The sequence below is a fragment of the Canis aureus genome, chromosome 5, assembly GCF_053574225.1.
Source record: "Canis aureus isolate CA01 chromosome 5, VMU_Caureus_v.1.0, whole genome shotgun sequence".
NCBI classification, from domain to species: Eukaryota; Metazoa; Chordata; class Mammalia; order Carnivora; family Canidae; genus Canis; species Canis aureus.
This window is the reverse complement of record NC_135615.1, coordinates 69,653,974-69,680,302: the sequence shown is the minus strand read 5'-3', so window position 1 is coordinate 69,680,302 and position 26,329 is coordinate 69,653,974. Positions and strand designations below refer to the sequence as shown.

General features: G+C 46.4%; 1 protein-coding gene across 2 annotated transcripts; it reads right to left on the bottom strand.

Annotated features, from left to right (window-relative positions):
* Positions 1 to 72: 72 nt before the first annotated feature.
* On the bottom strand, positions 73 to 26,122 carry BSDC1 (BSD domain containing 1). Of its 2 annotated transcripts, none has more exons than XM_077898669.1 (11): positions 25,778 to 26,122; positions 25,410 to 25,470; positions 19,821 to 19,937; positions 17,632 to 17,799; positions 15,546 to 15,600; positions 12,796 to 12,911; positions 12,295 to 12,363; positions 12,050 to 12,128; positions 10,024 to 10,503; positions 3,593 to 3,696; positions 73 to 2,077 (listed from the first exon to the last, which is right to left on the bottom strand). In XM_077898669.1, exons 1-11 carry the CDS (start codon positions 26,032 to 26,034, stop codon positions 2,045 to 2,047), a joined length of 1,539 nt encoding a protein of 512 aa, XP_077754795.1. In that variant the 5' UTR covers positions 26,035 to 26,122; the 3' UTR covers positions 73 to 2,044. The 2 variants fall into 2 exon arrangements, with proteins under 2 accessions (XP_077754795.1, XP_077754796.1); XM_077898670.1 differs by having other exon boundaries at positions 25,734 to 25,780.
* Between the last annotated feature and the right edge of the window lie 207 nt (positions 26,123 to 26,329).

The following is a 26,329-nucleotide window of genomic DNA, read 5'->3' as shown; positions in this document are numbered from 1 at the left end:
CCTATAACTTACCTATGCCCTCCCGAGCCTTACTTCTCTTTCCCTTTAAAGATCTTCATGCAACCAGAGGGCCTCATTCAGACTTCCCTTTTATTAGAGCTAACAAGTGATTTTCACACAGGTGTTTCACTCAAGTTAATTAAAAATAGACCCCAGAATCGTACACAGGGTGGGGGAGGAGAAGAGAAAAGTGACCCGAGAGCAGTGGAACCACTGCTGTTGTAACTTCCTTTCCAAATAAAAGCAGAAGCACTGGGAATGCAGAGATGGCTTCTCGACTCCTTGTCTTGGTGGGAGGCCTGCTGGGGGCCGTTCCCTGCCTTACCCCAGGGTCTAAGCTGTGTCTGAGGTAAGGATGAGGGACTTCTTCGTGACTCAGACCACTCCTCCTGCCATCCCTGCCCCTTCCTTAGGCTCCAGGCAGAAGCCACCCTGCATTCTGTGTTTGCCCGGCCCTGCCTCCAGCGCAGCTGCTGCTGGGGACAAGAAGAGACCCCCAGACACCCTTCCAGCTTCTTTGAATCTCTTTAATGCTATTAACGGCAAGTCTGGAAAAGGTTCAGGACAAAGTTCTTTTTTCTTTCTTTTTTAATTACAAAACTAACAGCTGTTAGAATCTTTTTTTTTTTTTCCTTTTTTCTTTTCCTGGCTACAAAATACTCTGGGGAGATGCATTATAATTTAAAATATATAATATTGCACAAACAACCAAAAGGTTAATTAAACTAAAGAAGTAATTACAAAGAGAAAAACCCCATCCCGTCAAAAAAAAAAAAAAAAAAGATTCAACATTCTTTACATCCCACCCCCTCACTGAAGGTTTGAAGTGGAAATGACCACCACTCTCTTGGCATATCTGACCACAATCCTTTTAAATCATTGGTGAATACACCAGATTATGTACAAGAATCACCAGAGCAGCATCATGAAGCACCAGGGTCTCCAGGAATTCCTGCAGCCCCTCATTTCCCCAAGAGAGGAACAGCTTTACCAGAGTGAGGGTGAGAGCCACAAAGACTGGGTCTGTCTTCAGGAGGAAGAGCTTTTGAAGAAGCCTGATGAGAGTCTCAAGAGGTTCACCCCCAGCATATCCCTTCAAGAAGCAGAAGGGTTGAGGTGGAGAAGTTGGGCTTACCAGAGGTGTAAGTACTCGGCTTTGATCACTGCTCTGTACCGCTGGTAGCTGGCTTGTGTCCTAAGCTACAGGGAGGTCGAGGTGGGTAGCTGGTTGGACAAGGTATCCCGCCAGGCAATGCACAGAAGGGCCTGAAGTGACCCCCTCCCTTCTTGGGGAGGGGAAGAAATGCAAGAGCAGACTCTTGCAGGTGGCACAGCTGGGCTAAGGACTTGGGTGCATTTGACATGAAGAAGCCCTGGGAGAGGCAATGGGGACATACCAGCCTGGGCTGGACAAAAGGAAGGAGGTGGGGACTCAGGGTTTGGTCTCTAGATTCGGAACCACAAGGAACCTTTCTGGGAATGGAAAATGCCTGGGAGGGGGAGATCCCCAAAGAGAGGCAAGTTTCCCAGAGACGAATGCCTCTTACTCACTGGGCTAGGAACCAAAATGTGCTAGCCATCCCTGTCTAGTCAAGGACAGGTGGGATGACCTTCCTTGCCTGCTTATGGATGGGACAGAGTGTTGTCTCAGCTTCCTCCAAGAGACTGGTGCTTAGCATCTGTCTACACAGGTAGAAGGGCTAGAGTTATCCCTTGGGATTTCCCAGCAAGAGTCCCCAAGAACAGTGGGTGTTCAGCAGAGAAATGTAGGCTCTTCTGGTGTCGGGGGTAGGTTTCCTCCCCCTTGAATCATCCTATAGTTGGCACAAGTCAGAGTTTCTGGTTTGGATTTAGTGAGCCCCTTCCCAGATATGAGCAGAGGCCCAAAGGACCAGCAAGGAGCCACCCAGAATCTGTGCCCAGAACTCTGGTTGACAGAGGCCATTGGGGAAACATTCTCAGTCAGTGTCTTCCAGGGCTGGGCTGAGACGAGCGAAGGGGTGGGAGGTTCTGTGGGTGGGGGAGCTGTACGCTCTGGCTCCCCTCATTCCCAGTCCTCCCACTCTACATCTTCCAGCTGCAGACAGGAGGGGATAATGGAGAGCACAAACACATATTTACTCCTCTGAGTCAAGCCCAGACCCCACCTCCCCTAGCTGCCTCCATTTCTGGATAGCCCTCCCCTAAACAGCAGCCCACCCCCACCCCATGCCCAAGTCCTGCCTTGAGCCATACCCTCCTGCCCTCTATGAGAGTGAACCACTGTCTTAAGGAATGTGTCTGGGGAGCAGAGCTGCCCTCTGCCTAAGGGGCAGGTCTGCTGCTCTGATCATTCCAGAACTAAAGAAAAGGCTTCCACTGACCAATAATGGATGCTAGAAGGGGACACCCTGTCTCTAGGAACCAAGCTGGTCAGTCCCTTAAGGAGAACTTGAGAGTGGCATTGTGATGAGATATAAGGTGGCACTGCACTGCAGGTGCTCACAGTGTCTTCATTAGGGGCTCTAGCACCCTATTCCCCCAGCTGAAGTCTCCCCAGGGAACTTTCTAGTGGCCTGCTCTCAGCTGATCCCTGGTATGATAGGTTATAGAATGACTCTGCTGAAGTATATGGTCATCCGGTTTTACAGAGGGCTATGAAGATACAGAAGGCATCAAGCCCCTGTGACATGATAGGTGATCATGGGCCTTCTCAGCCTGGATATAGTGAGGTCACAGGAGCCAAAGACTCTTGGGTAGGCCTCTATCTCTCCCCAGGTTTCAGTTTTCCAGTATGAAAAATGAGGCCCTGCCTGTCTCTCTAATCTGTTCACCTCATATAGCAGATTCATGAGCTATATGATGGAAGGATCATGTGGTTCTTGTGTGACACTGGAAGAAACACTGACTTGAATCAAGTGTTTGGGCTGGACCCTCAGTCCTGTCACTTCTTATCTGTGAGAGCTTTTTTCCCTGCCTTTCATTCAAAATGACCCATTCCTGATTCTAGCAGGTAATGAAGAGTAAGAGTAGTAAGGCCTCTGAGCTTTTAACTGGACTGGGTTTTGTTTTTTTTTTTTTTTTTTTTTTTGGACTGGGTTTTGTGGGGGCTTTAGTAATGTTCACTGAGTCCTCCCATGTCCTAGGCACAATGCCTAACATGTCTACGTGCATTATCTATCACAGCTTACAAGCTTCTAGGACCAGTTCAATGATGAGGAAACAGAGGCTCAGGTTAAGTGACTTGCCCTAGATCACACAGTCTTTTGCCCCAAGGCCAGAAATCTGTTCAGGTCCCATTCCTGGGGACCATGAGTCAGAAGATGTGGGGTGGGGTTTGGAGTCTACATTTTTTAGTAGCTCCTCACGTGACTTTCATGCAGAGCTAATGTCAGAAACTCTCCCACCATCCAACCTGGAACTGAGGGGAAGCAGAGCCTGCTGATCGGAACTATTCAGGGCCTGAGTGGGAGGTCCCAGCACCCTTCCTGAAGCTGCCATCTCAGAAAGGAATAGGGATCCACTCTGAAGGGACAGTTGGGCCTGATGGGGAGAATCCTCAGATACTGGGGTCACTGGGCTTGCTTCCCTGAGGCCAGCCAGGCCCACTTACCTCCCCAGAGGCATCCACTTTGGAGAGTGCCATCTGCACTTCTTCTTCAGTCATGTCCAAGTCAAAGTCCTTTTCCCAGTCCTCGCTGATATCTGTGCTTGAGCCTGGAATCATGATCCACAGTGTGAAAGGCAGGAAGGGGTATGTATGAACAATTTGTAGCTGGGGGTGATAGCACTCTTTAAAAGGGGCTGGCAAATATAAATCAAAGATCTTACATTCTATTCTCACTCTGGCTCAGTGAATCCACTTTTAGGAATCTATTCTAGGGATCCCTGGGTGGTGCAGCGGTTTGGCGCCTGCCTTTGGCCCAGGGCGTGATCCTGGAGACCCGGGATCGAATCCCACGTCGGGGTCCCTGCATGGAGCCTGCTTCTCCCTCTGCCTGTGTCTCTGCCTCTCTCTCTCTGTGTGTGACTATCATAAATAAATAAAAATTAAAAAAAAAAAAAAAGGAATCTATTCTAAGGGAAAATTCTGGATTCAGTCAAAGACTTAGCCAATAAGAGGTTCATTGTAGTGCTGTTATAGTAATGAAAATTTAAAAACCCAACTTGAGAGTTCACTGATAAGGAATTACAAAAATAAATAAATGGTGTAGTCACATGATAAAACATTATGTGCCTTTTAAACATTAGACTGCAGAACACTTATACACATGGCAAAATAGTCTAGAATTGTTAAGTAAGAAAAAGGAAGCTACTTGAGTGGAGATGCACTTTGGCCCAGAGGCTCCCCAGAGCCACAGAAATCTTCCAGAAGACATAAACAATGAACCTCTCTTCCTCTTCTTACTCCATTCTACCTTCACTGACTTTGCTCCTCGTGAAACACACCAGACACATTTCGGCTTTTAGGGCCTTTGGATGGGCTGTTCCTTGTACCTAGAACTCTCTCCTTGGACACCCACGGGCCAACTTCCTCACCTTCTTCACAGCCTCGCTCAAATCCTCCCATCTAATTGTGGCCTACCTCAACTGTTCTACTTTATTTATTTATTTTTTTAAAGTTTTTATTATTTTTTATTTATTTTTATTTTTTTATTTATGATAGAGAGAGAGAGAGAGAGAGAGGCAGAGACACAGGCAGAGGGAGAAGCAGGCTCCATGCACTGGGAGCCCGACGTGGGATTCAATCCCGGGTCTCCAGGATCACGCCCCAGGCCAAAGGCAGGTGCTAAACCGCTGCAACACCCAGGGATCCCAACTGTTCTACTTTAAACTACAACCCAGGGCAGCCCGGGTGGCTCAGTGGTTTGGCGCTGCCTTCGGCCCAGGGCCTGATCCTGGAGATTCAGGATCGAGTCCCGCATTGGGCTCCCTGCATGGAGCCTGCTTCTCCCTCTGCCTGTGTCTCTGCCCACCCCCCTCTGTGTCTCTCATTAATAAATAAATATTAAATAAATAAACTACAACCCACTCCCCTCACTCTGCTCTCCTTGTTCTTTTTTTCCATTCTATTTATCAATTTTCAAATATGTCACATCATAAGACTTAGTGTGCTTATTGTCTACTCCTAGAAGAACTGGAATGTGAGCTCCCTGAGGGCAGGGATCTTTGTTTTCCTTTCTTATGTCTGCCAACTACTTCGAGTATAGTCTGGGCTCAATAAAATATTCATGGACCCTTTTTCTAAACTAGTGTTGGCAAACTATGGTGTGTGGACCAAATCCAGCTTACTGCCTGTTTTGGGAAATTACATTTTGGAGCACAGCCATTGCCATTTGTTTACATATTGCCCATGCTGCTTTCCTGCAACGACAGCAGAGCTGAGTAGTTCCAACAGACTAAAGTATTTGTGATCTGGCCCTATATAGAAAAAGTCTACTAATCCCTGCTCTAGGTGATTCTAATGCCTGCTAAGTTTAGCAATCACTGCTCTAAACATTCATATTTGGTATAGGCAGCATTAAAAAAAAATGTACATGTGAAAGCTATTACTAAGAAAACTATAAATATAGTTTTTTTTAAAAAGTATATGCAAAAAAAAGTGTATTAGCAATGTGATTCCATTAAAAAATACGCTCACAGATCCTTATACACATAGAGAAAAGATGCGTAACATAGCCACAAAAATACTAACAAAAGTTACCTCTAGGTAATGAGGTCAGGGAGTAATTTTCCTGTTTTTTTTTTCTCCCCCTAAAATGAACATATTTAGATGCGTCTAAATCTAAAAGGTTTTTCCCCCCTAAAATGAACACATACTACTTTGTATTTTTTTCTTATCTATTAAAAGCACCTTTAAAAAGAGTAGGTCCCTGGGGCGCCTGGGTGGCTCAGTTGATTAAGCGTCTGCCTTCAGCTCGAGTCACATTCCAGGGGTCCTGGGATTGAGCCCCGCAGCAGGCTCCCTACTCCCTAGAAGTAGGGAGACTGCTTCTCCCTCTGCCTTCCTCCCACCTGCGCTACTGCACTCTCTCTCTTTCTCAAAAAAAAAAAAGAGAAAAAGTAGGTCCCTGATCTCCCACTGGCATGACCTGTAAACATATCCCTTGCTGCTTCTTCAGCTTGCGACTCAGCAGGCACCCAGGCTCTGACAACCCCCCACCAAGCCCTGCCCCTACCTTTGTCATAAGGGGTCTCGTACTGTTCTCCTTCCTAACCACCTGGCCAGCCACAAGCATCCTCTTAAGATCAAAATCTCTGGAGTCATGCAGACCTGGGTGGAATCCCTACTTTTTATCTATTGTGCAGTCTTGGGTAAGTTATTTTGGGCTTCAGTCTATTTATAAAATAAGGATAAAACCACCCTCTTTGCAGAGAACCACAGGAGGAGATAATGCAGATGCCTGCCTCCCCACCCCCCTCATTTGATTCTGCAGGTCTAGGTGGTGGCCCAGAATTCTGCCTTATAAATAGGAACCTGGGTGATTCCTTGTAGGCCTGGGCCTGCAGTTCTGAGATACAACAGTGTTAAGGTTAGAGGTATCAATGTGTGGTGCATGTAACATGTACACATAGTGGGAATTTAACAAAAGGGGCTGTTAAAGGCACTGACTCAGAGGTAAGTAATGTTGCATGTGGTCCCAAGGCCTCCAGGGCAGACTGGCAACCAAGACCCAGTTCTTCAGACTCCACACCTAAGTCTCCTATGCCTTTGGGACACTTGGTGGCACCTGATTATCTGTCAGTGCAGGGCTCCTCTGGGTTAGGTGCCGGAATCCTGGCTGATTCCTCATCCCAGAGCTGTGGCCATGATGGCTTTCCCTAACCTCAGGCTGCCCTCCAGGGATTTGAAACTCTTTTTCAGGCTTTAAATGCCTTCCAGGGGTGGAAAACAGTATCAGCTTTCAGTTTTGGAGTGCTTCACATCCACCCTCTGAGGTGGGTATTAACAGTCCCAATTTACAGATGATGAAATGAAGGCCTCAAGTGGCAGAGATAAGAATTGAGGCTTTCTATGCCATGTGCCTCCTCCCACCATCCTTTCCTGTCACACAACAAGAGTACTAAGACCTCCATTATGCACATGGCAGAGAACTGATCTGTGCCAAAACAATTTAAGCTTTCATGATGGAGTTTTACTGGTTTTTTTTTTTTTTTTTCTTTTTTTTTAAAGAAAGGGGAGTTTTCAGGTGATTACTAACCTCACAGTGCTGTCACTTGGCTCATTTTGTTCTGTTCAATTGGAACTCTGCTTCCCCAGAGAAGAAATGGAGGCAAAAGCCACTCCTAGGTCAGTCATTGGTGAAGGAGGGCCTTGAGCCCAGGGCTCCTTCTAGTCTGCAGGCCACAGACCTGTCCCCATCTCTCTTCCCCCGCCCTGCTGGTCCAGTCTCTTAAACAGATCTTGGGGCAAAATGCAGGTGGGAAGCCGCTCTGCAATGACAATGACTGCCCTAGAACCTTGGGAGATCCTGTGGCTAGGTTACCCCAAGAAACTCTGCTGCTAGCAGGGACCAAATTTTCTTATGTCATCTAAGGATATGGACATAAGAGGGAAAAGGAGTCACTGTCTCCAAGCCTTCATTCTTTAAGGTTCACTCTCTCTACTCTAGCATCTACTGTTCCCACTGTGCTCCCCCAGTTCAATACCCCAGGCTTCCCCTGACTAAGTGACTACAACTATTTCTGGTGGGTCTTCTGCAAACCCCTAAGTAGGTCAGAGGCAGTAGAGCAGGGTGATGAAGAGCTCCTGCTAGTTTCCCCATAATCTCATTTCGTCCCATTTCACCCCACCACTCATTTTTCTAATCCTGCTCTCCTGTAGCCCAATTCCCCATGGAGCCTACAGTTCTCTAACCAACCAGTTGTTTCACTGTCTATCCCTCCCTTCCCCAGCTGATTCCATGAGCCACTATTCTGATCACTTCTTGCCTATACTTGTGGACACTCTTCTTTTCTTCCACCAATTTCCCTGGGCTAAATGTGAACCCTGGTTCAATCCAACTCCCCATCTATTCTGTGCCTGCACCTGCATACAGTGCTGACTGGTATCTTTAAAATTCATGACTACTACCTCGAATGGGCCCTTAGTACCACCTGGCCAGCAACCTCCACCGCCTTTTGAGTCCATCACCTCCTTTTCCACTTTCCCAAATAATTAGTAGGTAAGTGATTGATCTCTTTCCAGTAAAGAAATGGGGAAAATTACCCAGATCTCTTAGGCTTCTGTGAAGACTGAGTGGCATACATATCCAGTGCTTAGCACAGAGCTATACAGACATATAGAAAGTGCTCAGAGATGGCTCCTTATTATCATTTCCCCAAAGAATGGCTCTACTCTGATTTCTTCCCTGAAATTTTCCCTATTGTGAAACAATTACCCTTGATTTATAGAGGAATAAATGGGGCTTAGAGAAGATCAGTAACTTTTCTGAAGTCATACGGCTTAGGAGCAAGGTTGGGATTTGAACCCAGAACTGTCTGAACCCCAGTGCCTGAGCCCTCAGCCTCTACATGTAAAGTTCTTAGTATAGATCAGGCATATAATGTGAGCAGCGTGCCATGCTGCTTTATGACACTAAGCCCAACCTTCCAAGTTTGGCATAAGGTTAAGTCCTTAAGCTCTACTTCTGAGCTAACCCATCCACCCTTCTTGTTCCTCCCTCTCCTGATGAAAGCAAAGTGTGCTTTCGTCACTGCCCCTTCAATCTGCTCAGTGGCCTCTGCTATCTGGATTGTGTGGGCCCCTCAGCCGAGACTACCACTCCCCCGCACCTGCCCCAAACTCTCCACCTCTCCTCTACAACGCCTGTCTCCTCGGTGAAACAACTGCAGATGCCCGGAGGTTCCTTCTTTCTCTGAACTCCTCCAGCACCAAGTCTGTCCCATACTGCTTCATGCTTCATCATAAAGACTGCAGCTCTTGCCCCTCCCTCCTCAGTGTCTCATAAAGAGAGGTAGGAGCTCAATGGATGACCTCACTGAATCAGAGCCAGAAGGGGAGCATTGTTTTGGAAACTGGAAACCCCACCGTTTCTATCAGGGAGCAGGATATGGGTGGGGTAAGGCCAGTTTCCCTTCTAGGGTAGCAAACCAGTCTCTCACTGCACCAGCAGGCCTGGGCTCACCTGCTGGGCAAGTTTTGTGGCTGACTGGTACCATGTGTCAGCAGAGAGAGAGAGAGAGAGAGAGAAGAAGCCTTGCTGACAATTAGCTCTCTCTGAAGAGGTATTCTGGATGTGGGGAAAAAAGTCAACACCAGAGCTATCACTGTCCTTTAATTCCAGGAATTAGAGAGGTTCCCTTTGGATAAACAGGCTCCAGTCTAAAATTCCATTATACAGATAAGAAACTAAAGTTTTATTATTTAAGCTGGGTCACAAGTTCATGAGTGTTCATTTTATTCTTTTTTCAACTAATGTAAGTTTTATTTATATATATTTCATACTCATAATAATGCAGTATTAGGGAAGCTAAATGACTTTCCTGAGGTCATCCAGGATAGAAGACCCTGACTTCAATCAATGTCATGGGGATTTCCAACCCAGGATAAGGCTGAATTGTCCAAATGGATGGAAACTGGCATAGCGTGGTAGCTAAGGGCATGGGCTCTGAGTTCGAGAGACCCAGGTCTGAATTTGGGCCTGCCACTTCCTGGCCATGTGAATTTGAGCAAGTTACTTAACATTTCTGAGCTTCACTTCATCTGTAAGACAGGACAGTAATACTGACCTCACTGGGCTGTGAGATGTAATGAGAAATTAAATGCAATAAATCACACTAACCTGGCACAAACCTTATTTTGTTGAACCTGAAACCCCAATAATTGTAAGATGCACCCTTATTTCAGAAAATAGGTATATATTAAATGGATGATATATGGTAATCCTTAGTAGGTAGCAGCTGTCATCATCATCAGTATCATAAATGAAGGACAACTGCTCCTGGAATCCTCACAAGGGGTGAGGGCACAAGGCTGCCTTAAGGGGTAGTAACTCTTGCCTGCCCCTCCCCCCCACTCTCTGGGCTTTGGCCTTGACTTACCTTTCTTTCCGTTGTTAGAGGGTGTAGACTTCCCACTATCCGAGTTCAGCTCAAACACCCGTAAGTCTGTGAGTACCTCCTCCCTCAGAGTCTCTACTCTGGCTGGAGGCCTGGGCTCTGGGCCAGTGGGACGGCCAGCAGGGGTGTGGGGCTTGAACTGAGCTGGGGGCGGAGGTCCAGTCTCACCCACATCCACAGCCAGGCCCTGTTCCTCCAAAGATGCCTCTAGAAGCTTTTGAGACAGGTCCTTGGGCAGCACTGGTGCCTCAGCTGCAGTGGCAGGTTTGGCAACCTGCGTTACAAGGGAGATGCTCTCGCTGCTCTCTGATGGAGTCACCTCTCTAGGAGGCTCAGCTGGAGTCACTGGATTCTCTTCACAGGGGCTCAGGAGGCCAGGTCCTCCTTCAGGGGATGTGGAAGTTTTGGCCACAGAAACCTTTGCCTCTTTTGGAGATGTGGGTGAAATGCTCACAAGCTCCTCTGTTGAGAGAGAAAAGGGAAGAGGGCTATGTGCCTTGGTCAGCCCCAAGACAACCTTGGAGCTCTGAATATTCCTCCCAAAGCCTCTAATCAAGACTAAAGGGGGCCGGATTCCTCACCCTCTCCCCATCATGGTTCATCTGCAGATACTCCCTGTTGGTCAAAGTCTCTCCTAGCCTCAAGGCCTAGCATATGTCTGGTGGACACACAGCTTCTGGCAACACAGCCCAAGATGGCATTATAGATTAGAAAATTAAGACTTGACAATGAATCAGTTCTGGATTCAGGACAGGTTCTGCTATATCCTCAGTGTATGATCTTGGACAAGACACTTAACTTTTCTAAAATAAATAAATAAATAAGAAAGAAAAAGAAAAGAAAGAAAAGAAAGAAAAAGAAAAGAAAGAAAAGAAAGAAAAGAAAAGAAAAGAAAAGAAAAGAAGAAAAGAAAAGAAAAGAAAAGAAAAGAAAAGAAAAGAAAAGAAAAGAAAAGAAAAGAAAAGAAAGAACTTTTCTAAATAAAGAAAACACTTGGGATCCCTGGATGGCGCAGCAGTTTAGCACCTGCCTTTGGCCCAGGGTGCGATCCTGGAGACCCAGGATTGAATCCTACATCGGGCTCCCGGTGCATGGAGCCTGCTTCTCCCTCTGCCTATGTCTCTGCCTCTCTCTCTGTCTCTGTGTGACTATCATAAAACAAAACAAAACAAAACAAAAAAACACTTAATAAATGTGTTAACAGCATGCAGGTGGCTCTAACATACCATCCTAAGCTGAGCTACCACATAGAGGATGCTCAGCTACTTCCTTAAGCCAACAGTTCCCAAACTTAGCTAGGCATGGACTTTACCAGGGGAGCTTGTTAAAAATACAAGTAGGGGGGATGCCTGGGTGGCTCAGTGGTTGAGTGTCTACCTTTGGCTCAGGTCGTGATTCCAGGGTCCTGGGATCAAGTCCCGCATCAGGCTCCCAACAGGGAGTCTGCTTCTCCCTCTGCCTATATCTCTGCCTCTCTGTCTCTCATGAATAATAAAATCTTTTAAAAAAGACCAAATTGTTAAAAAAAAAAAATACAAGTTTGGGGGTGCCTGGGTGGCACAGCTGGTTAAGCGTCCCACTCTCAATCTCAGCTCAGGTCTTTATCTCAGGGTCATGAGTTCAAGCTCCGTGCTGGGCTCAGTGCTGGGCATGAAGCAAAAAACAAGTTTGGCCACATCCTAACAGAGTCTTATTTAGAACGGGGGGGAAGGGAATCTGGAATTTCAATAAGCATCCCAGGTGGTTCTGAAGTGGCTAGTCCATGGGCTGGCAGGACAATCCTGCTGCCCTGACACATGTGATTTCTGTACCTAAACCAGGAATTCCACCAGCCCAGGCAAACATTTCCTTGTTAGTTGAGCCTATCCTCAGCACGTACGAATGCTGTATACATATGCCCTATATTTCCCTAGGTGCCAGGTCTCTCCAGTGCTTACATAACAGCCAGACAGTCCCCACAGGCAGGACAGGACCCGTTACTTGCTCATCACCTCTCAATCTCTCTTACCTTCTTCCTCCTCCCAGCCAGGCTCTTCAGAGATGCTCTGTTCTGCCCGTTGCTTCAGGGCATCCCTCCGGGCCTGCTCCTGAGTGTGGGAGAAAACATAACCAACGAAGTCAGGGCATGCTCTTCCAGGACCCTGGCCCTGACACCAGAGTTCTTGGTACCCTGTGCCCTTTCTTCCCTCAACAAAATCCAGTGTGCTTCCCCAAGGGCCGAGTGAAGCACCTCCCCAGGCTAGGCCAGCATACCTGCTCTAGTTGATGGACTTTATAGAAATATCGATGCCAAAATTCTGCATGGGAAACAGCTGCTGGGACCTGGAGAGAGGGGACAGTGGAGATGAGACTTTGGGAAAAGTTGTATAAGGTCTGTGTCCCCAGCCTTATCAGCCTACTCCCAGCTGCTCTGGATTTCAGATGTGGTTTAGTGGCTAAGCAGTTTTCCTCAGAGCATTTACACCCTCCATCCCTAGACCCATCTTCCTGGCCCAACTTGACCAAGGAGGAAGAAAAGAATTTTCATCAGGCTTTGCTAGCCCTTCCATTTCTCACACGACTGCCAGAAGTCTGGCAAATCAGCTTTGCCCATGTGGCTTCTTAGGCTCAGGACCTGGCTGGTCTGGCTCTAGAGCATCTCTGACTGCTCTGTGGGCCAGGTGATTCTGCAGTGACTCTAAATAAAATGTCCCTCCCAACCTCCCAACACCTCAAACTGAAGCTGGGTTTCCCTGCAGCCAGCTGGGCCCTCACCATCTTGGTGTAGAGGGCCCGGATGGAGGGGCTGCCTACAAGAAGCTCTGAGATCTCCCCCTTCTTCTCTTCCAAGCAGAACTGGGAAAGCCAGGCATCAAACAGTTCCGGAGGTCCTGCAGAGGGATAGACACTGATGTCATTTTCCTGAGTCTGGAGAAAGAACACTGGGCCTACATAAAACACACTTAAGCCTGGACATGGACAGTGAGGAAAGCTTAAGGTTATTTTCAAAGCTGTTTGGCCAAAGATGGGGGGGTCAGCAAGGGTGTTGGGGTACACAGCCCCACTGATATCATGGCATGGCACTTAAGTGGTCTCTAGAACAGGCTGCAGTCTACATGTTCTCACACACCTGCTCCTCCTTTAGCCCAATCCACCTGGCTACCGAACCCCCTCCTCTACTTGAAACTATTATTCTCAGGTCCCCAGGGGCCCCATGTTGCCAGTCTAAAGGCTACTTCTTTGCCCTTCCTCATGTGACCAACCCAGCTTCTGATCTTGGGAGCCACTGTTTTCCTGTGAATGCCCTTTTCTCTCCTGGCTTCCCAGGCTTTTGTGATTTTCCTCCCACCTTTCCAGTTGTTCCATCCATCAGTCTTCAGTGGGCTCCTTTTTCCTTATCTTGTCTCATTATCTGTTTTCTCCTAAGATAAGCTCCACTAAACAAGTTTCAACCTCTTCCTCTCCTGACAACTCAGTCTGTCTTTGCAGCCCCAGCTATCCTTCTGGGCTCCAGATTCAGAGGTCCAGGTGTCCCCTGGACACTTCTACCTGCTCAAGTACAGCAAACCCAATGTATGCTCATTTTCTTTCCTCCCAAGCTCTCCTGCCTACTTATCCACCAGAACCCTGGGTGCCCTCCTGAACTCCTCCTTTATTTGATCACTCTGGATTCCACTTTCTCAGTGTCTTCTATATGCACACCTTCCTCTTCATTCCACCTGTCACTGCCTCGGTTCTGGCTTTTACCTCTGAGTGAGGATTCCTATCAAGCCTCCTACCCACTCAGCCCATCTTCTGTCTTTCTCTATTTTACCCTTTACAACCATGCTTGATGTCTTTTACAAGATGCAAAATCTAATCACCTATCACCTCAGGCTTCAAAACCCTTCAGTAATTCTCTAGTTTGGGCATTTTGTGTGGGTGTGTGGGGGGGCTTTTGATTTATTTTTAATTTAGTACATAGTTTTTCTTATTAAGTAAACTCTATGCGCAATGTGGGGCTGGAACTCATGACCCTGAGATCAAGAATTGCATGCTCCACTGACTAAGAAAGCCAGGTACTACTCTAGGGAGGGTTTTTTGTTTGTTTTTAAAGATTTAATTTGGAACACCTGAGTAGCTCAGTTGGTTGTCTGCCTACGGCTCAGATTATGATTCTGGAGTCCTGGGACTGAGTCTTGCATTGGGCTCCTTGCTCAGCGTGGAGCCTGCCTCTTTTTCTGCCTGCCTCTTTCTCCACCTGCCTCTCCCTCTGCCTGCTGCTCCCTCGCTCATGCTCTCATGCTGTTTCTGACAGATAAATAAAATCTCAAAAAAAAAAAAAAAAAGGATTTTATTTATTTATTTTAGAGGGAAAGAGGGAGAGTGAGAGCAAGTGAGCTGGCTGGGAGAGGCAGAGGGACAAGCAGACTCTTCTTTGAGTGCCCAGAGAGCGGGCTTGATCTCAGGGCCCTGATCTCATAACCCTGAGCCAAAACCAAGAGTAGGATGGATGCTCAACTGAGCCACTCACGTGTGGGAGGGCTTTTTAAACTAGGATCTAAGGATGGGCTTCAGAGGGTCAAAGGATTCCCCCACTGCATTATAAAATTTTGCAGAGAGCTTGTCATTTTCAACAGGTTTTTAAAGGGCTTTGTAACTAAAAAAAAAAAAAAAAAAAAAAATGTTAAGAACCACTACCTTGTGGCATTTAGAACAAAATACAAACCTCTTAGTTTGGCACTCAAAGCCCTTCCAATCTGTCCCCTCACCCTTGGCAGTTCTCATGGCCTCCTTCCTTCACACGCACCTCTGCGGCTTTCCTCAGTATCAAAACTTCAAATGTTCTGCTGCCACGCTTGAACACCCTTCCCCCCACTGCTAAAAGTAAAATGTTTACTTCTTTTTTCTTTTTTAAGTAGGCTCCGTGCCCAGTGTGTGGCTTGAACTCACAACCCTGAGATCAAGAGTTGCATGGTCCACTGACTGAGTCAGCCAGGTGCCCCCTAAATTAGTTTACTTCTTTTCCATTCATAAAACCTCAACCTAAGTGTCATATCCTAGGTTCCCCAGGTTGAGCTGCATGCTGCCCTTCTGTGGAAGAAGCACCAGATCCCTCCTGTCATTGCTTTATTTCATAGTTTCCTGCTTCTCTCTCCCTAACAGGAGGCTCCTGGAGGTTTGGACCGGGGTGAGGGTTTGATTAATTTCTGAGCTCTAGTTCCCAGCCTGGCTTGCTGCATGGCAGGGGTTTGGCCAACAAATGCCAGAGAGAAGGCAGGTGGGGCAGCAGGGTTGGGAAGGGGCCTGAGCGGAGAATGAGGGAGTGGCATGAAGTCTCTGCAGACTGGGATGAACACAGTCCAGGTTGAGGGAGGAAAAGGGGTCAATTCATCACACCAAACGTAAGGTGCACTCTAGCCTCACTCCGCTCCCTCCGCCAGGGGGTGCTAAGGCCAACGTTATCAGAGACAGCAGGGTGCTCACCCCAGACCCTCTTCATCTCCCTTCCCTGCAAGCCTGCCCCCTCACCACTACCCCCTCACCATCTGGTTCATTGCAGTAGGTTGCCGGGTCTGACTGTAGGCTATAGAGGCGAGCCTGTAAGAAACAAAGAACAGAAATTCTAGAGTGCGTAGAGAAAACACCTCCCCTCTGCCACATACCCTACCACTGTTGCTGATTCAGATGCTTTGAAGACGTCCTTTATCCATACATTTACTCCCACTGGAAGGCAACCTCAACCCAGCTTCTCCTCTGCTGGCTGCCAGACCCACAGGGCACTTATCAGCTCACCCTGTGGCTAGAGAGAGGGGAGTACCAGGCTAGGAGTGCAAAACTGGGGCTTCCAGAAAAATGGTCTTTCCCTAGTATTCTACCTTGGGAACTAAGAAAATAGTGTAAGCAGACTACAAGATTGTATGTAAAAATGCTTTTGAATTATATTTGAAATTTGAAATATATATATTTGGAATTTGAAAAACATTAGTTCAAATATATTAATAAAGTCCAAATTTATAGGCAAATTTTGAAGTAAAGTAGCTCCCCCAAGTTAAAATCATTCATCAAGAATTTCTTGGGATCCCTGGGTGGCACAGCGGTTTGGCGCCTGCCTTTGGCCCAGGGCGCGATCCTGGAGACCCAGGATCGAATCCCATGTCGGGCTCCCGGTGCATGGAGCCTGCTTCTCCCTCTGCCTGTGTCTCTGCCTCTCTCTCTCTCTCTCTGTATAAGTAAAAATTAAAAAAAAAAAAAAAAAGGAATTTCTTAATTTTGGGGGGGTGGGGGATGGGGTAACTGGGTGATGGACATTAAGGCGGATATGTGATGGAATGAGCATTGGGTGTTATGTAAGATTGATGAGTCACTGACCTCTTATACCTATGAACCAATAATATATTATATGTTAATTAACTGAATTTAAATTTTAAAAAAGAAAAAGACCCCAAATAAACAAAAAATAATAATTTCTTGGGATGCCTGGGTGGCTCAGTGGTTGAGTGTCTGCCTTTGGCTCAGGGTGTGATCCTGGGGTCCGGGATCGAGTCCCAGATTGGGCTCCCTCTGGGGAGCCTGCTTCTCCCTTCTGCCTATGTCTCCGCCTCTCTCTCTTTCTCATGAATAAATAAATAAAATCTTAAAAAAAAAAAAAAAGAATTTCTTAATTTCACAGCCAGTCTGCCAAATGAATTATCTGCTGTGTTCCCGTTAAGGAACTCCAAAACAGAAAATCTCACCTTCCTTCCTCAGCATTATGTGAAGGAAAGGCTGCCTATCTGCACCAGAACTTCAGCAAGTAGCTTTGTGATTCACTGCTATTATAATTTTAAATCCTACAATTTAAGAAGCTTCACACTTCCACTCAAATGTTCACTAAGTGTGGTATTAATACTAGTGCTGAAAGATAATGCCTGAAAAATCATTATGTTTGGAATGGAAATTCAATGTGGCAAAATGCTTCAAAGGCCAAACTGCGTGACATCACACTGTGAATTTAGGAGAAAACACTCTATGAACCATAACAAGTAATGCTGAGAAGATAAAATGTAGAAGAAATATCCTACCACTGTTGTGATCTAGGTACTCTGAAGATATCCTTCCCCCCCCCCATACATTTATTCCCACTAGAAATCAGCCTTAGCCACAATGTTGGGAATATCATGCCTGTACAGCATTCCTTATTATGTCTGAAAGCTGAAAAGAATCCAAGCATGCAACATTAGGGAAATGACTGAATAATTGTTATCTTCACTTGCAAGGACTTAAAGACATTAAAATGATGGTGACTAAGAAAGATGCTAATATTTTTTATATATTTTTTATAGCAGGTTATAAAAGTACATGTATAAAGTGCCTTTTTTGGTTAAAAAGAAAAAGTCCTAATTATCTTTACCAATGTTTATAAGCAAAAAGAAATGAGAGGTTAGACCCCCAACAGGAAATTGGTGGTTGTCTTCGAGGGATGGGATTATGGATTTAGGAATCATTATCTCCTTGCTTAAAGAATTCTCCAATTTAGTCATATATGTTTATTTACTTTCTGGCCTGAACACATATTACTTTTGTGGGTGCACACTGGAAGCTAGAAGCCAGTGTTGGTAGGCACCTGCAGGGGAGGCTGCTGATGAATACCTTGTTGCCATCATAAGGCTCGGCTGTACCAGAGGGTGTGCCCATCAGGGTGATGACATCGCAGTCTATGGTTTTGTCTGGAGAGGGAGCAAAGGTGTCGGAGATGACCCCTAGGAAGTCAGACAACCCCTTCTTCATTTTCTCTGTTGCCCCCGAGGAACCTTCAGTCTGCAGAAAGAAGTGAGCAGAGGAAACAAGTGGCTCAGGAATAGGCTGCAATCTAGGGTATGGGGTGTTGAGTGGTGAGGCATTGGCAGCAAAAGTGAAGGGTGGGCAGAGAAGTGCTTGCAGCCTTTCACCCCATCTCTGGGGCTGGAGAGAGACAGAGGCAGCCCAGGTCTCCATACACCAGATGGGGGTATGAAACACAGCCCCAGTAAGCCTGTGTAAGTCAGAGTAGAACTCCTCGACTGGCTGTTTCATTAAAATTTCAACGCCAGTCAGGCTGATCAAAAACTGGTAGGAGAGGATGCATGCCATACACATTCAGTGGGGAAGAGGACCTATGGGCATAGTGGTGGGAAAGGTACTAGTTTTAGAGACCTAAACCTCTCTGAATTTGGTTCATGATCTGTAAAATGCAGATAAACAGACTTCCTTCAGAGGGCTGCTGTGAAAAATAAAAAAGATAAGGCATGTACAATGCCTGGCATATAACAAACATTTACTAAAGAGCAGTATTGTAATAGTACAAGTTCATCATCATCATTGTTCAGGAAGTAGAACATTTCGTATGAAAGGTTGAGGAAATATGGACAGCATGAGAATAGATACTCCTTCCTAGAGGCAAACCTGGGACCAGCTGAGGAACAATGTATGGATCATCTAGAAGGGGCAAGAGGAACACCAAGCTTGAGCCACACTGGTCCAAATGGCCTCAAAGCAAACATGGGATGAGATGCTGATAGGGCCAGGCTCTAAAAACCTTGAGGAAACCATAATATTTAATCCTGATGAAGCTACCCAAGCATTTTACACCTGGGATATATCAGAGTGCCTGCCACATGCTAGCACAGGTATACAATCATATCTGCTCAATGAAAAAAAGGAATAAATAAATGGAAGAAATGAGTGGCATCTCTGCTACTGGCAGGACTCTAGCAGTTTAGCAGGATTACTACTTGTCATTCATGCTCATCAGTAGCTCTGATTAGCAGGCAGACAATATTTTATAAGAGTCAACCAAATAAGGTTGGCTAAAAGAACTCCAAAACATGTTTTTCATATCATGGTCTCTAATCACAAGGTGACTGGTTAAGTTGGTGATCAAACGAAGAAAGTGCAATTGTCTCAATACTAAAGGAGAAACTGTTCATGTAAAACCTGTGTATTGTATTTCATCAGAAGCTTGAGATTTGTAGAGATATCCAACACAATTTTACACAACAAAATTTTACAGAATTTTACACAATATTTACACAATTTTCACTTTTCACAATGACTTTAGAATCTAACTCCTGTCTCACAAGATTTTGCTACACATCTTTAATAAAAATAGGGCCAGTAAGAATATAAGTTGGCACAACCTTTCTGGAGGGTACTTTTGCAATAAATATTAAAAGGCCTAAAACTGTACTCATCCTATGATCCCTTCCAGTATTTTATTATAAAGAAAATGTGAAGGATAAAGATTAGCAATCACAATGTTCACTGTGGCTCTGTTTATAGTACTAGAAAAAAATGCAGTAGGAAACTTGGAACTGTTTGAACCCAGAAAACAAAATAACAGGCCATTTATGATGCTGGAGAGCAAGGTTTGCAATGATTAAGTCAGAAAGTAGGTTACAAAACATGATATTTGGTTGATTCCAGTTTTGACAAAGAAAGTGGATATAAAAAACAAATATATCCCCCAATTTTTTTATATCCCCAAATTTTAACAGTTGTTGTCTGTGGGAGATGGAATTATGGGTGTCTCCAGGTCTTTTTCTTCTAATTACATGTATTTTCTAAATTGTCTACAATGAATGACTTTGTTAACAGGAAAACGTGCTAAAACAATACAGAAATGGGAAAGTCTATTAATACTTATTCTATGTAGCTTGTTTGCTTGACAGACATAATTCAAAGTGGAAGCCTATGGGGAAAAGAATCACTTAATAGTAGAAAGTCTGGGGCGTCCCCACCAGGGTCCCAGGGCAGGTCCAGCTGTGAAGGACAGCCACTCAGAGAGTGGAGGCAGTACTCACAGCGAGCTTCTCCTTGACCACGCTGGCTGTGGCTGCAATGGTACAAGCCGTGTCATGCTGCACCACCTGGGTAAACTCTGTCAGGTCTCGCTTCATGAACTCCAAGGCTTCGGAGGACTATGGGAAGACAAGAGAGGGATGACAGGCCGGCTGGCTCCACCACCCTTTGTTCCTGTGCCCTGGGCTGCTTCTGTCCCAGACAGACACATGGAAAACTCAAGTGACACGGGAAGCCTAGGTACAGAAACAATGCCTGCTTGTCCCAAGTCCATTACCTGGGATAACCGAAAAGCAGAGTACAGAGGGACTTCCTGCTGCTCTGAGAATGGGGACAAGTCTTAGCCCAGGCATTTAAAAGCTCTGTGGCCACACATAATTCTCATCTAGTCTTGATTTTCTCCTATAAAATGAGGGAGGTGGCCTAAGTCAGTGGTTCAAGAGCAGGCTGGGGAAGGGGCAATGTAGATTAAAAACAAAACAGAGGGATCCCTGGGTGGCGCAGCGGTTTGGCACCTGCCTTTGGCCCAGGGCACAATGCTGGAGACCCGGGATTGAATCCCACATCGGGCTCTCGGTGCATGGAGCCTGCCTCTCCCTCTGCCTGTGTCTCTGCCTCTCTCTCTCTCTGTGACTATCATAAATAAATAAATATTAAAAAAAATAAATAAATAAAAATAAAAATAAAAACAAAACAGAGTCTGATACACATCGCTCTGATATGCCTTAAGTCATGACATTTGTTTAGAATTTCACATAACATGAAGAAAAGATGTGATTTTTTTTTTATCAAAGGAAAGTGTTTCTACCTTTACTTTTTTTTTTGTTATAGGAAGTTTCAGTTGAAATATGAGGCAATATGTAAAATTTATTGGAAAAGTTTACTAACATGTTCCATTAGTAACAGCAATAGTCTAGAAAGCACTTATGAGGGATTCTTGACAATTTAATACCAGTAAAAAGATGTGTGAGTTTTACATTCAACAAAGGGCGTGTTGAGAGAAATAATGGATTGGATTTTCTCCAAGGCCTTCTTGGTTCTACTACTCCAGGATTCTATTCATCCGTAGAAAAGAATGAATTTTTGCTTCTGTTAGAATGACCTGCTTCCCACCCAAATGCTCAGATGGCATGAGACAGCAGGCCTTCAGCTCTGGTCTTAAGTCTTCCCTGCTTTGTTTCACCCTTACCCACTCTAGGGTACCTTCCCAGATTACCTTTGTGTTCTCCCTGGAAAGCCCTCTCATTTTATAGATGGATAATCAGCTGCAGTTTTGTTTTTGTGTGTATGGGGGTTTTGTTTTGTTTTAGCATTTTTGAGGGTTCTGGTGGTTTTTTCCTTTGGGGAAGTGACTGCCTGTTTTTCATCAGCCTGGGAAGTCTCTGAATGGGGCAGTTTTGTCTATCAGCCAGAAGCTTCTCTGGGAGCAGGGAATCATGTCTCCATTTCAGACTTAGGACTACTTAATTGGGATGGAGGGGTCAGCTATGAATTCTCTCCATCCACTCTGCCATCACCTTGGTCTAGGCCAACCTGCTCTTTTTTTTTTTTTTTTTAATAAATTTTTATTTATTTATGATAGTCACACAGAGAGAAAGAGAGGCAGAGACACAGGCAGAGGGAGAAGCAGGCTCCATGCACCGGGAGCCCGACGTGGGATTCGATCCCAGGTCTCCAGGATCGCACCCTGGGCCAAAGGCAGGCGCCAAACCGCTGCACCACCCAGGGATCACCCAACCTGCTCTTTTTAAGTGGATTTCTTGCAGGTTGCATCAGATACCTCTACTACTACCTCCTTGTGACACTGCTAGGAGCTTTGAAGTCAGAGCCGACCAGGTTGGCCCTGCTTTACATTCATTCTTCAGTGCTTACACAGTATCCTATGAGCAAATATAAAATCTTTACCTTCACTTACAAAGCCCGCATAATCTCATCTCTGGCAGACTCTACCACTGTGTCCCTCACTGAGCTCTAGCTGGCTTTCTGCAAGTTTCTCAAATGCTCTAGCATCTTCCCTACCTCAAGGTGTCTGAACACACAATTCTAACTCTTCAAAACACATAAGTGAACAAAAACAACAAACAGACCCCCTCACCTGGTTAACTCTGGTTCTTCCTTAAGATGTATGCTTAAATGTCACTTCCCTAGAAAAGCTTCCCTGATGCCATCTCAGATTAGGTTGGCTCCCTGCTTCCCAGGGCATCTGTATGTTCTCTAACATTTATCATGCCGTAGGCTTATGATTACCCATACAGTATCTAACTTCCTGGATAAATGGAGTTCTGTGAACACAGAGCCTGTGATTTTGCTCACTGATCCTTTCCCAGTATGTGACATAGAACCTGGTACAGAGTAAATGCTCAGAGAATGCTTGCTTGTTAAATTTACATGTACCAGGGCTATTTCAATTATATAACCATTACCATATGATTTGATGAATGGCTGCCTCCCTCACTAGACTGTGGGCTTTGAGGGGACCAATATCAATATGAACAGGCATGGTGCCTGCCCTCAAGAAGGTCATCGCCCACCAGGCAAAATGCTCAAATAACAGGGCCAATGTGCAAGAGCAGAGTTGTGACCAATGTATTATCAGGAAGTTGGAAAGACTTGGTGACTGAGCACCTAAAAGAATGAGTAGTCAGCAAAAGAAGCCAGGGCATGGCAGGGCACAGGGTTTACTGAGGCCTTTGAGTACTTCAGTCCTAATGAACATTCAAGGTAGAGCCGAAGTAGTTTGGAATAAAGCTGGAGAGGCTGCCAAGGGCAGCTATGGTGGGCCTGGGTCAGCCCTGTGAGTGATGGGAAGCCACCAAGAGTTTGAAGGAGGTAGGACATGACAAGATCTGCATTTTTGATAGGTCACTCTAGTGACTGGCAGGTCCAAAAAGTGTAAGATTAGGAGAACCAGTCTATAATAGCTGCTATAATAATTCAGAAAAGAAAATAAAACAATATGAATAAGGACAGAGCTGGTCAGGATGAATGGATGGGACAAATTCAAGAAATATTAGGCAAAAAAAGGTATATTTGGGGATTAAATCGGCGTGTTGAGTGAGGGCAAGAAAGAATCAAGGAAGAGCCACTGGTTGCTAAACTAGGGGACCTCATAGATACAGTGCTGCCAACTAAGAGAGAAAATGGGGAAGGCGGAGCAGGTTTAGAATGATGATGATGATAATGATTTTGGTCATGCAGGACATGTGATGACAGTGGGGTATCTGGGATAGCTGTCCAGCAGGAGCTATTCTCAAGCACTAAAGCTCAGAGAAAAGGACTAGGAGTCATGGTATTATGAAAATGGAGGAGGTCACCCAGGAAGAGTTTGTAGAGTGAACAGAGCAATGAGCTGAGGACAAAAACCCTCAAACATCACATCTTTAAGGGACAGGAAAGGGAAGTTATGAAACAGGAAATAAAAGCTTGGAGATGTGGAGAATTGAAAGAGAAACATACCACAAAGCCAAGGGAGTAGTGTTTCAAGAAAGAGGGAGTGATCACTAGTGTCAAATGCAGCTGAGAGGCCCTGGAAGATAAGAGCTGAAAACCATCCACTGGATTTGGCAAAGTGGTAGGTGAAGCTGAGTGTGTTTACAGATAAGCTTACATGTGGTGGCTGCAGGGAATGGGGGGGTGGTGGTGGTTATGAAAGACCGTACTGGTTTTTTTTTTTTTTTTTTTTATTTATTCATAAAGACAGACAGAGAGAGAGGCAGAGACACAGGCAGAGGGAGAAGCAGGCTCCATGCAGGGAGCCTGACGTGGGACTCGATCCAGGGTCTCCAGGATCACACCCTGGGCTGCAAGCGGCGCTAAACCACTGTGCCACCGGGGCTGCCCGAAAGCCCATACTGTTGACCTCAAATATAAAAAGTAGGAGGTGAGGTTGTCTCCTAGGGGTGAAAGAGGAAGTAGGTGAATAGGGGACCTGAGGGAAGTTAGGTTTGGGGAAAGCTCCTGAAGATAAGGGGAAGAACAGCAAATCAGAGCCTGAAAAAGATGCTGGGGGGGGGGGGGGTGCTCAGGCCTAAATAAAGTTAGGGAATCTGTCGTTGGACCAAAGAGCAATATGACCCTATCAGTGTCTGTAGGTAAATGCAAACACAGACATACACTATAGAAGAAGGTAAGGAGTAGAGGAAGGTAGATTAGAGCACCATGTCAGAACTGTATAGTCTCTAGGGCAATGTATGCTAAGGGGTGCAAAAGAACTGAAGGTCCTGGGAACTGAGTGGTCTAGATGGATCCAGGAGAGGAAGGCAAGGGAGCAAGGCCAGGAGAGCACTGAAAGACCAAGGAAAAAATTGAAGTAAAAATGGACTGGTTGTGTTTAAGAGGTTTCCCCAGCACCCTCCTCAGCACTTAATAAAAATAACTAATGTTTATGTACTACACACTGTGTGCTAAGTATTGTTCCTGATGCTTTACACACGTTATCACTTAATCCTCACAACAGTACTATCAGGCAGGTATTATCAATACTCTCATTTTGCAGGCAAGGAACTGAGGCCTAGAGAGGTTAAAGAACTTGTCCAAGTTGACATAACAGTAACTAGCTGAGAGAGAAATTAAGTTCCCTCTTTCTAATGGGGAACTGTCAAAGGCAAAAACAACATCATACCCTTGCTTCAAAAACACGGAGCTCCTCAAGAAAGAAGATGGGAAGCTAACGAACTATCTACTTTTCATGAGTTATGGTAAGTCCAGTCCCGAGGGAAACACACAGGAGGTCCTTGCCCAATGCTTGTTGAATACATGTCAGATTCTCCTCCCAGGAGATTGCTCAACAGTACTTTGAGGTCTTCTCAATTGAACTTCAGTGTGAAATTCTCTTAGTCCTCATCAACAACCTAAACAACTCAGGGGATTCTCAGATTTGCTAGGCTGTAGCTGAGAGGCTATTCAGGAGTATGCAGGCTAAAGAAGGTATTAAAATGCTGCCAGAGTAGAGGATGGATTTTAGCCAAGATCAGAAGCCTCCTGGAGTTGGCCCTGAAGCAGGACTCACCCCAATTTCTTGAAGTAAACAGTAATTAACTTTTTTTTTTTCCTCCACAATTCACTTGGGCTGGTTTTGACAAACTAGCATGGAGTGGAACAGAAACACACGACAGCCTTGTCCACTGGCAGAGCCAAGGCTCACTCATCCCACAGGGACTGCTGCCTCCCCATTAGGCTGTGAGCTTTGTGAGGCCCAGGACAGCATCTGTACCCCCAGGGCCTGTCAGAGGGTGCTGGCTGTGGCATTCTAGTATTTGGATGACTATAGCAATAGGTTTCTATTGGAAGAATTCTTCTTCAAGGCCTAAATCAAAGGTTCTCTCTTCTACGAAGCTGTGAATTTCCTGAGCTGGAATAAACTGCCCTTCCTATGGATTCCTACAAAAAGGTCGCTCCAGCCTTTGTAACATTCTGTATTTCACCATGGCTAGTGTCACGCCGGTGTGAATCGGGGTCAGTCCTCCCTGAGACCCACAGGGGATAACAACAAGGCCTGGGTGGGCCTCGTCTCTGGCTGGGCGGGGCCGCTCGGACCTGCTCGCAGGAGGCGGCGCGAGGCCCCGGCGGAGGAAGGGCGCCGCCGGGCTTACCTTCTCCTTGACTGCCTGGTAGCTCTGCTGCAGCCAGCTCCGCCACCAGCCCACGTCCTCCCTGTGAAGACAGACATATCTGGCGGCCCTGCGGTGCGACTCCTGCCCGCGCATGATCGGGTCTCAGTTTCCCCCTCAGATGTGGTCCGCGGGCCGAGACTTGGCAGACCGCTTCCCCACCCCCTCACACTGCGACTCCACCCCGCCTTTTCAGCTCCGTCCACTCCCGGGCTGGCCTCTTGTTCCCCTCGGGGACCCTGGCCCAGCACCCCGACCCGGGGAGAATTCAGGCCCCAACGCCCGAGAGCTGGATGACGGGCTCACCCTTCCGCCATCTTGCCTGCATGACATCACCACTATTTACTGACCTCTGACTTCCGACACGGCACCGCCCCCTCAAGTACCGCCCCGGAGCGCTCGGCCCAATCGTCGCGCTGACACGGCCCTCGGCCCAATCACCGCTCCGCTTCATCACTAGGCCCCGCCTCTTTGAGCTCCGTCCACTTTCCGTCTGGAGTTCGCTCTTAAACTCCGCCCCTGAGCTCTTGGTCCAATCCCTACTCAGTTCGGTTCTCGGGCCCCACCCCCAAGCGTTGGCCCAGTCCTTCCAGCAACTACTTATCATCAGCTGACTTCGGTTACGGTGGCTGTGGTGGGCCACTTCCGCGGGCTTGGACCCCGGAAGTGCGGGAGCTCATGGGGAGCGAGGGAGGGAGCCGGGCTGGCGCTCGAAAGTTTGGATCCTAGAGCGCAGGCCTAGGACCACCCCCCTTTATGAAACAAGCCGCGTAGTCGCTGCTGGGGGTCTCTTCGGGCTAATTCACCTGGCGCAGAGCGGGGCCCTGGGCCAGGGTCGGCAGGTGTATGGAGAAAAGCTATTCATCGAAGTTGACTTCGATGCAGCCTCTGGAGGGGCCCTG